This window comes from Hipposideros armiger, unplaced genomic scaffold (genome assembly GCF_001890085.2).
Source record: "Hipposideros armiger isolate ML-2016 unplaced genomic scaffold, ASM189008v1 scaffold_662, whole genome shotgun sequence".
Lineage (NCBI taxonomy): Eukaryota > Metazoa > Chordata > Mammalia > Chiroptera > Hipposideridae > Hipposideros > Hipposideros armiger.
The window spans coordinates 906,357-917,894 of record NW_017732012.1 but is presented as its reverse complement, the minus strand read 5'-3'; the positions used below and the strand labels follow the sequence as shown (position 1 = coordinate 917,894).

General features: G+C 43.2%; 1 protein-coding gene across 7 annotated transcripts in view; it reads right to left on the bottom strand.

The window, feature by feature from the left end:
* PHC1 (polyhomeotic homolog 1) overlaps positions 1 to 11,538 on the bottom strand; it is a 41,285-nt gene that overhangs the window by 13,858 nt on the left and 15,889 nt on the right. The window contains exons 1-7 of one of the 7 annotated variants that reach the window (XM_019626177.1): positions 11,344 to 11,532; positions 10,092 to 10,100; positions 8,422 to 8,579; positions 7,290 to 7,400; positions 6,404 to 6,484; positions 5,732 to 5,881; positions 4,985 to 5,140 (exon numbers count right to left, since the gene is read on the bottom strand). In XM_019626177.1, coding sequence (XP_019481722.1) covers positions 4,985 to 5,140; positions 5,732 to 5,881; positions 6,404 to 6,484; positions 7,290 to 7,400; positions 8,422 to 8,579; positions 10,092 to 10,095 — 660 coding nt within the window. In that variant the 5' untranslated portion in view covers positions 10,096 to 10,100; positions 11,344 to 11,532. The other 6 variants (XM_019626179.1, XM_019626176.1, XM_019626178.1 and 3 more) reach the window with 6 other exon arrangements.

Here is an 11,538-nt window from a genome sequence, read left to right as displayed (position 1 = left end):
GCCAGTGAAGCAACGTCCTCCACAACTAGACTGAAGAACAAAAGGACAGCAACTTGTCTGTTCCCCTTCCCCCAATTCCCCAGTGCTGTTCCCATACCCCCAATTCCCCAATAATAAAAAAATAAAAAATAAAAAAAAGAGCTGGCTTGGGGCGCCAGGGGTCCCGGTTCAGATCCCACATATGAGAGCCAGTGACACTGCCCTCTACAGCTAAGATGCTGAACAACAGCTCAACCAGCATCGCCTGAGTTGCAGGTGATGGCATAGGCTGCAGCCCCTGCTGCAATGGGTTGCCATGGGCTACCGTGTGTAGCCAGCAGCCGCAGTGAGCGGCCGTCTAGAAGCTGGCGACTGATCTGCCTCACCCGGGAAAAGCGCAATGATGTGCCAACTTGGGCCAGTGAAGCAACGTCCCCCACAAGTAGACTGAAGAACGACAGCAGCTTGTCTGTTCCCCTTCCCCCAATTCCCCAGCGCTATTCCCATCCTCCCAATTCCCCAATAAAAATCTTAAAAAAAAAAAGAAATGATGTGTGACACAGAGCCTTTCCCTTGTGATTGAAAAATACGGTGAATGCTGTTGCTGAGTGCCATCCAACAGAAAGGCAGGGATCTTCAATACAGGAAGTGGCACGTTGAACCTTAGTAACAGTGTGTGACAAGTTTCAACTTGGTCAATGCAGTCAGTTGGGAGTGAGCTACAATTGAGAGAAAGTGTTTTAAAGTTTTCAGTAAATCATCGTCCATCGTGACAACATTCCATGTCACACATCACTTCTGGTACAGCAATTTCTGTCAGAAACATTAAAGTGTGTCCTCATCCACCTTATTCACTGGATCTGGCACTGTGTGACTTGTGGCTCTTCCCCAAAGTCAAAATGATTCAGGACATCGAGGCAGCCACAACAGTGCAACTAAAGACACTCACAAAAGAGGACTTCCAGAACTTCTTCAGAAATTGGCAAGAACTATGGGATAAGTGTGTTCGAAGTGAGGGGGAGTGTTTTGAGGGGAATTAATGGCAATGTGTCTTTTAGCGTAATAAATATTTTTATTTAAATATTCATCATATGGTTTGATCACGCCGTATGTGTGTGTGTGTGTGTGTGTGTGTGTGTGTGTGTGTGTGTGTGGTGATGTGGTGTCTGGAATTTGCTTTAAAATAACCCACAAGTGGAGGTAAGGGGCCTGGATAGACTGGTCATGTGTTGATAAAATACTAAAGTTAAATAGTAAGTGCATAAGGATTCACTTTTTTTGCTACGTTTTTACGTTTAAATTTTTCCATAATAAAATGTACTTTAGTATATGTAATTGCAATAAAACTCTACGGATACCAAGTAAGGATAAACCTAGGAATCAGAATGTTCTTACCATGGGTAGGGGCAGGCAGTAGATGGAACTGGAACTGCTTATTATATTATTAAAACTTACTGAGTAAATAAATAAAAGTGGGCTATGAATGGACCATTGATGAGAGGGTGTCATGAACCAATGATTGTGATTTAGCAAATTCTGTATAGCAGAGATACAATTAAAAGTGTTAGTAACAACATATATTTTCATATTAAGGAAACTTATTCTGATAATAATGTGAAATAGGATTAGAAGCAGATAAGGTTGAAGTCAAGAGACCAGTGAGAAAACTAGTCCAGTAATCCAGGTTAAAAATAAAAAAGAACCTGAATTCAGGCAACAGCAGTAAAGCAGTGACAGTTTTTGAGAAAGATTTACAAGAATGATTAGGATTAGGAGTTGGGGCATTTAATATTATCAGGCAATTATACAGTTTTTTTCTAATCAGCTTCCTTTCCGTAATGGCTTACTTAAAACTTTCCTAGTCTCCTTGTACCTCAGAACCACTTCCTTTTTCCCCTCTCATTCACCCCTGCAGACAATGAAACCATTATGAGCATGAGAGTCCATTACTTCCAGGACCAAATCACACATTCACCTGCATAAGCACCCATCACTTAGTTCTCTCCTTCTTCCTTCTCAAGAAACTTATGTTACCAGCTCTCTCCTGTCTCTTCAACCTCTCCTCTGCTGGCTCCCTCCCTCCTGTCAGCGTCCCTGAACCAAACCTCCCCTACCCCAGTTTCATCCTTTCCTGACACTGCTAAACTCTTACCTGTTTCCATTCACTGTATCTGTTCCCACTATCCAGGCATCCCTCACCCCCATGATTCCACTGAAAAGGCTCTCCATCCGTATCAGTAGCTCTACCTTTCTTGCCCTTTACTGCATTTGACAGAGTCCATCTTTCTTGCCTCTTTACTGTGTTTGACGAAGGACCCTCGTCACTTCTTGTTTCATTCTATGCTCTTGCCTCTCTGTCACTCTTTCTTACTCACCTTTGCCAGCCCATCACCCTGTACTCGACCTTGAACTGCTCTGTTTTCTAAGGGGCTCATCCTAAAGGCTTTCCATCTTAAAGGCTTTTCTCTTCTCAATCCATACCATCTCCCTAAGGAATTTCAAACGTTCCCTTGACTTCTGTTATCTATATGCCTACTACTTTTGAATGTTTATCTCCAACTCAGAGGTCTCCTCTGAGCTCGAGCACCACATAAGTAAAACTGCTGACCTAATATCTCCTTCCTGCATGGTCGCCATACCCAAAAGTGAACTTCACCCTAAATCCAATTCTCCAACATTTCTTTATCTCATAATTATCACTACCAGCCACCTCACTGTGTCAGATCTCATCTCTGGCATCTCCGTCAACTCCCCATCCACTGACTCTGTTCTTCTTCACTGACCTTCTAAGTTTTTCTCAAATCTACCCGTTTCTCTCCATCTTCATTGTTATCACTTAATCCAAACACCATCTTTCCCCTAGATTGTTATGATGGTGCTGTTCGCCCTGTGTCACACTCACACCATTTCCATTTATTCTCCACAGAGAAGCCAAGAATCTTTAAAATTAAGAAGGAAAGAACCCCTCAAATCTCTCCATGTCAATTCCATGTTTGAAATCCTTCCATAGCTTCGCATAAAGCCCAAATCCTGAACACAGCACCCACAGTCCTGAAGGATGAGGTTTCACCTACCTCTCCAGCACCATCTCTATCCCCCTTTGCCAAACTCCAGGAACACAGGTCTTCTTTCAACTCCTCCAATATATAAAGTTCCTCCCTCCTCAGATCTCTGGACACAAAAATCCCCTGCCTTCACTACTCTCCTTCCAAGTCTTCACCTGACTAACTTCTCTACAGGCCCCAGTTCCACTGTCACCTCCACAGGGAGGCCTTCTACCCCCATCCCAAGGCTAAATTGAGTCCCTTTCTGTTTTCACAGCACTCTGTACTTTCTAATGAAGCAATTCCTAAACCATTCAGGTGGTTATTTGTTTAATGGCTGATCCTTCAGTGATTTGTAATCTCTATAAGTCTAGCGATTATGACTTTCTTGAGCATTCAAAGTTAAGGAATGTCTGATACATCATAATGACAGCTAACACTCTTAAATACTCATTATGTCCAGGTACTATTCAAGCACTTATACATATCAACTCATTTAGTCCTCACAACACACCCTGAGGTAAGTATTTTATAAAAGTTATTTTCTATATGAAGAAACCGTGGCAGAAAGATGTTAGGTCATTTGCCTAGGTCACACAGTAAATTGTAGAGCTGGTATCTGTCCCAAATAGCAGATTCACATTTTCAACCACTACTCTGTCCCTCCACATGTTGACACTCAACAAATAGATGGATAAATGAAAGAACTGGATATGGAAGCAGTCTCAACCTCAACCTCTGATCCTACCACTATTACCAGTCGAAAACAAAGGCCTTACATGTAACTAAAATGACCCCAAGAGTTTTTTAGTACATTCCCTAATTTCTTTTTCTTCTCCAGCCAGTGTTCCTAGGTGATTCTTTCTAAAGTACTTGCCTTATCCTATTAATTTGCTGTTCAATAGCCAGCAACGACCCCTGCTACCTATGAAGTTACTTGGCTTTCAGATTTTTCCCTAACAATGACCTTTTCCATCATCAGGCCTGTTGTCTCCACTTTATCCACTCACCCCCAGCTCACAGTCACATATATAAATTATGCCTTTACAGATCATGTTCTCTCTCCAGTTTTCTTCTTACTCCAAATCAAATCATACCCATCCTCCAAGAATTTGCTCAAGTGTCCCAAAAGTCACTGAGAATTAGTGCAGCCAACTCTTGTCTAAAATTGTGTCACTCAGTTAGTGCATTTACTTTTGTACTTCTTTGTTCTCTAAGCTCTTTTTTATAAAGACTTGACTCATATTTCTTTTCTATCCCCCAAAGTTTCTAGTATACAATTGAGCACATCAATAGAAAGCTCAATATTTATTTGCTAACTGATAAAAGAATAAAATAAGTATTATGAGATCCCAGTTTATATCCCATTCATAAGAAGATAAAAAATTCAGGAGATATACCGGTATATTTAAAAAAAAAACACTAACACTTTTACATATATTGTGGGGATAAGGCATGGGAAGCAATGGTGAAGATTTCACTGGGAATACAGTGAATAGAAACAGACTGCTGAAAGTTGAGAGCTACAGGAACTCATAAAGAGAAGGAATCAAACATTCTTCCAGCAACTTAGCCAGGTCAGCGCCATCTATATAACAGTAGAATTCCTTCAACCATCCCCCATCTTCCAGAGACAGTACTGCAAGGAGAGAGAAGTAAGACTTCCTGAATCAACTGAGCCATGGAGGGCTAAAAGAATGGTAAGGAAATTGGTCCTGTGTTAAGAATAAGGCTTCCCAGACCCAGAGGGCTGTTTTCAGTGAAATCTACCTCCCTTCCTAACTCAAATAACTCAAAAGTTGTAAGGGATTCAAGTTCTATAGAAATGAAGGGCAAAAAAATAAAAAATAAAAAAATAAAAATTCTGAAAAGTGGTAATGGGGTGGAAGGGTGGCCTTAGTCTACGGTCATTCCCTTCATCCTCCCCAGTGCCCATCCACAGGTCAATGGTTGCCACTGACCTGATCTGCATCTGTATGAACTCCTGGAGACTGAGCAGATGGCACCTCCTGCTGGACTGCAGCCACTGCGCCGTTAGGCATCAGGATGAGTTGGGAGGCTAGAGGCACATTCCGGCCCAGGGTCCGGTTTACCTGCAATAGGTTTCCCAGCTGTGGCTGGCAAGGAGAGGAGGAGGAGGAAGAGCAGAGGAAAGAGAACAAGAGGAAAAGAAGACAGAAGAAACGGAAGGGAAGGACCACAAGACAAAATAAACAGAAGATACGAAACAGCTAAGCCCTGCCCCTTTCCACACCAACCCAGGAGACCCTTATTCTCCATAAGTGATGCATCATCCAGAAGAAAACCTAGAATGTGTATAAAAATGTAGATTGATAACAAAGAGTCAAACATCAAAGAAGCTGAGACAGCGAGGATTTTAGAACAAGTATTTATGTACAGTAAGTATAGACAGGCTAAGAGATAACACTTAGAATTTGTGTACTTGAGCCACAGGTTTAAAGATTAGACTATCTGATGATAATTTAGTCAAATGTTAAGGTGAACATCTTCTAACTTAGTATCTCAATGTAACCTGCAGGCTACCTGTGAATACTGAGTGGTACTTCTAGAGGTAAGTAGGAAGTAGATCAGCGTTTCTTAAAACAGCTGGGTAACTAGGGTTAAATAAAGTAGCTTTCACTTAAGTCCTAGCCAGGATTCAGAACAATTATGCCCCTGGGACAATGGCCGTTGTGTCTGTGGCTTACCCGTAGATACATCTGGGCCTGGGACTGGTTGAGGGGTGGGGAGGTGGTATTCCCCAGTAGCACAGATTGGGTCAAAGTGGTAGCACTGGGAGAGCTCACACTCTGGGATCGGCTGATGAGCTGGGCGGCCGACGTGGTGGCCAGATTGATCTGCGTGGTATAGAAAGGAACCAGGACTAAGGATTTGGGAGAGGTAAAAGGAAATGTAAATGACTGACATATTCAGAGTCACACGGTCAAGAATAGAATAGCTTACTTTTCACAGAGTCAGGAGGAAATGAATAATACCTTTCTGCCCATAACTGTCATCCTGGCTACTGGGGGGTATCACCAAAGTAAAGAAACCAGTCCCTAACCACTAGTGTAACAGCTGAGAAGGCAAAGAAATGAAATGGAACAGATTTTACTTCTCATTGAAAGGTCCAGAGATCACTCCCTTTTCTTTATTATCTCCTCTTCTTCCCCAGGATTTTCTTCCTTTCTTAGTCCTCCTCATTAAGACTCCTATATAGATTCAAGCTGGTGACTTCTCCTTCTACTAACATTCTCTGCATAAGAGCAGCTAATACCATTGATGGCTCAATAAACACTCTGCGATCAGCTGCACAAAGTTTAACACACAGACAAAGACGCAGAGAGAGAAGCCTCTCGGTGGGGCGAAGCAGTACTCACTGAGGCCTGAGTGGTGGTAGTCTGCTGCTGTGCAGTGCTGGTGTTTGGGGAGCTAGCCTGCCGACTGGCGGCAATTGTGGCCTGTCAGAGAGGAAAGGAAATAAGAAAGAGCAGAGGCAATGAAGGAAAAGGATCTTAATCTTCCGGCAATAAATCGGAGGCACAAAACGCAATAAAGATTTCAGGTTAAGAACCGAGAGACTATTATGGAGCAAGGAAAAGTATATTCACTATGCAGTAACCTCACCTTACCACATATGCTAACCCAAACATTCCCACATAACCCTCCCGGCGCAGGCAGGCAACTTGTCCTCTTTCTCCCACTTTCTTTTAAGTGGAAGAACCTTTGGTCAGGTCACATCACTGGTAAGTCTAACCCAGAGCTGTCCGATACAAATATAATGTGAACCGCATATATAATTTTCGAATATGCACATTTTTTTAAAAGGGAAAAGAAACAGGAGAAGTACACTTTAATAATTGATTTTATTTAAGCAAATATATCCCTCATTTCAACATGTAACCAATGTAAACAAACTACTGCGATATTTTACTTTTTTTTTTTTCCTAAGTCTTTGAAATCTAAAATCTTGCTGCACATCTCAATTTGGAATGGCCACACTTTAAGCACTCAATAGCTCCACGCGGCTAGTGGCGACCATGCTACACAGTGCAGGTCTCGGCATAGCCATTCTAGCTCTAAAAGGCAATTTTCCCACAGTCCTTACTGCAACCCCAGAAGCTAAGATCTCTTCACCCTCCGACAGGAGGACAGGAGGCAGAGGAGAACGTTTCCAGCCGGGCTTAGTGGAGGATGCAGTATGCCCCCACCCACCTGTGGCGCCTCTCCCCTCCCTCTTGGGCCAGCTGGCTGCTGACCTCTCACCTGCTGGACTGCAGCCAGGCTATGCAGCTGGGCATTGCTGAGCTGTTGCTGGAGCATGAACTGGTGGAAATACTGAGCCGCGTTGGGCTGACGCTGCAGTGCCTGCAGAGCCTAGGAGGAGAAAGAGAGGATCAGCCGACTTAGAATGAATCACTGCTAACCTCTACACTATGCATATCGCTGTGATCCTATGAAAGGGACACATGGCAAGGAGAGAAACAAAGGAAGATGGGAGTCTGGCTAAATCATCAGCTTCTGGCTTGTCCTGTTTGTGAACATGAGAACCAGTAAGTTCACATACTCCTCAAAAAGTGGAGCAGCAGTTAATTCTGCTATGCTCTATTCTTATACAAAACAAAGCAGCGTAACTCACAGGAACACTTATTTCCCAAAATGAAACCAGCAAGGGAGAGGATTGGGACTAGAAAGGTTGCAAATAAACAGGATGTCCATTAATGTGAAGAGAAGAAGAAAATAAAAGACCATATTCTAGGGATACAATAGAGGTGATAAAGCCCTAAGGGGTTAAAAATAATGAAAAACTCAAGTAAACAGTGGCTTATGAAAGATTCTATCAGGTAAAATTTTCAAATAACTGGCATTTTCAAACATCTACAATATAATGCTAATGGACATTTATAAAAATGATACTGGTAACTTAGTTTTAAGTGTTAACTTTAGGATGTTACCATATTCTTATTCTTTAATGATTAGAACTATTCTTATGATGTGCAGTTATTCTAGTAACCAAAATACTTTAAGGACCCCATTCCCAAGCATATTTTTAAAAACATGGAATTTACTATTTTATTCTTCCATTGCTCAGGGTGATTTACAAAAAGACCAAAGATTATAAACCTGACAAACCATGAAGAGAAATGGTTAGAATTTAGCTACATGAATTGAATGGTATTTAAAAAAAAACAAAACCTTAAAGACTGAATCTCATTCTGTTTGCTTGCTCAAACTGTTGTAAACTCCTAAGATTCTCAGAACTAGAAGGGACCTTAGTCATCACCTAATCCAGCTCCCCCAGTTTTCTGGAAAGGAACTAAGGGCGATTATCTTCCAGCATCCTTGCCTACCGCAAGCCAGTACTCACAGATCACAGCCCTGCAGAGCCGAGCCTCACCTGTACTGCTTGCCGTTCATACAGTGACATCTGAGCTATCTGGGGCCGAGAGCTGCCCCCAGAGCTGGAACTCCCATTGGTAGAGTTGGAGTTCTGCTCACTCTCAGTCTCCATGATAGTGGTCCAGGGTCCCCAAGGCTGGTGCTCTGACTCAAGACCTAGATGGAAGTAGCAAAGGATTAAATTACACCTGATCTCAAACTATTATTTCATGTTACGATTCAAGTTATCTAAGAATCTTCTTCCATAAATCACAATTTCTCAGGCTTTATAACTACCAAAACCATAATATACTTTTCCCCACACCACCTTCTGAAGCTACGCAGTGTCTTAAAAGAAACAACTTTTACATATTCCCTCATAGCTGTCATTAAAAATAAAATGGCAAGAATGTAAGACAGCACCTCATAATACTAAGGACACCCTACATTCCCATAACACTTTTTAACAGTTTTAAATCTTCCTGTTTAAAACTTACTGCTACCTAGTTTACATCTGCATCTGCGAGGTCCTTATCAGTATCATCTTAACCATGGTTACTATTTACTGAGGAGCCACTAGGTGCCTCCTCTCACTGAGCTAAGCTCTTCACCTCCATTATCTCTCGCAGTGCTTTAAGGTAAATAATATTATCTCCATTATTAGGTTTTCTGAGGTTAAAGAAGCTGTCCCAGTAGGTCTCAAGTCTTGAGACTAGCACATGCTTCTTCAAAACAGAAAAAATCTGTGATTAAGGCAGTGTCACTCGGTTTGAGTACTCGCTGTCCTCATTTTATGGAGGAGGAGCCTAAGATACACATATGTAAAATGCATCATGAAAAGTCATAAAACTAAGAGGTAGAAGAGCTGGCCTACAGTCCACACAGCCCAAATAGCTGCCTGGCTCCAGCTCAGGCTACTGATAGTAACACGTCAGGCATGTCACTTTCCCTTCTTATTCCTCAGTTTCCCCATCTGCAAAGACGGCTTCACAACTGAATGTAATCTATTTTAACAAATGAATCCCAGGTATTCGACATATTAAATATACAGAAATGAAAATCTTCAACAAAGTAAGATTCAATTTTTTAGTCCAGTAAAGTGGTCACAATTTACCCTCTGGGGCCTACACTAAAACTTCCAAAAAGACGTATGAAAACCTTGGTAAGAACCAAGCAAAGAAATAGGAAAGGAGAAGCAAGAAGACAGGGAGCTCTAAGCCAGCACCAAATGACAATAAGGTGTTTTTTTTTGTTCATTCTTTTTTTCTTTCCCTTTTGCTAAACCTAGACACTGTATTTTATACTTTTGAGGCACGGGGCCACTAGAAATCTTAGGTCAGCAAAGCACTATTTATAAACCAGAATTTCTGCTGGGGGCTATCAGCAGTTTTAGTAGGTAGATTTATCTTAATGACTGCATCCAAAACAAGCAAAGTAAATAAAATCAAACCACTTGGTGTTAGAAATAGAGTTGGGGACATTTCTTGTTATTCCATTCCCCATATCATCTGATAGCATCAGTATCCCCCAAGAACTACCCATCTCTTCAGTTTCATTTTAGAATAGCAAATGTCACTGCAAACATGGATATAACCCAAGTACATAGGAGAGATCATATCAGCTTCAACTCTAGTCTATCTTCGCCCCACATCTTTTGCCAAAATATCAAAGCACTAAACAGATACAGACCCATGAATCCTCATTATCAGCATGTGAAGAAAAAAAGTGGGTAAGGATTAGAGGCAGCACGCATAGTTGTATAGGTCACTGGACTCAGAGACAGGAGACCCCCCTTTACTAGGCAGAGGAGACATTAATTCCTACATTCATAGGTGAAAATGCTAATTAAGCTATATGACCCCTCATCTCCCCCAAAATGGAAGCCTTATTAATATTTTTTTCAGGCTGTGAAATGGATCTAGAGATAGGAAGGAAACCAGGTTAAAAAAAATCAAGGGAAATTGTCATCAAAACCAGGATTCCTAGATCCCATGCACAGAAATCTATTTGTTTGGGATCAATGTTGGAAGTGTAAAATTAAGTACAGAAAATGAAGACAACAAGAAGTTTAGGAGGGCACAGTGAGTTTAAGTCTTCAGAATTAAATGGGAAGAAGGAGTGAGAAGCTGAACCATGCAGTCTCCTTAATAACTAAACTACGCTCATCCTGAAAGGTAGTCTTTGGTGTGTATGGGTTGGGTGGGTAGGAGCACAGACCCCTGGAAGGGAGCTAGGAGAGGATATTGAAGTGGAACTGGTGCTGGGCCTACTGAGCCAAGAGGTGGAGGAAATCAATTTCCCTAACCATAAAACTCTATCTTGTAGAAAGGATGGGGCATGGGTACGGGGGCGGGAGAAGGGGGTGGTTCGGGGAAGATTGTGCCCAAGAAATGGAAGTAATCTGGAGCGCAGGGAGAGTAGACGCCCAGGAGTCCTCGTTGTATATAGAACCTTGATGAAAATGAGGTTCCAAAGAGGCGTCAAAAACACCGGGGGAAGGGGACAGACAGAGTAGAGTACCAGGAGGGAAGCGACCCAAGTGAGCGGGGAAATGTGCTTGCTGATAGCGGTGAGACAGGCAGAAGACAGAAGTCAAGTAATTGGACGCTGCGGAACTCAGCGGACCACAAAAAGCAGAGCGGTAACTAGACAGCAAGCTTCGATGGGAGAACCAAAGTCAGGGAGGGAAAATGAATGAGAAAATGAGCAGTCAGAAGCAACTAGGGTGACGGACAGACAGTATTAAGCACAGCGACACGAATAGCAAGTCTTGGACAGGCAGAGCCGAAGGACCGCAGAGCTAAGCGCTAGAGGTAGGCAGGGGAAGGAACTGGGGGAGGTACCTGGGGCGTTCCACAGACCGAGGTGGCTGCAGAAGCCACCCCGCGCAGCCAAGCCCCCAGAGGTCCTGCCCCTCCCCAGCCCGCGGTCTCCGGGTTACCTTCGCGCCGGGCTCTGCACCCTAGTGCTCCCGAGGGGCGTCCACCTCATGTGCGGGGGTCCCCGGTCGCCGGGCTGGGCGGGGGGCTCGCTGGGCCTCCGCGGCGGGTTCCCCTCGCCTCCTCCCCTTCCTGGAGGGGCGGGGGCGCTGAGGGCGGGGTGGGAGGCACCCGGCGCGGCCGCGGCTCCCCGCCCC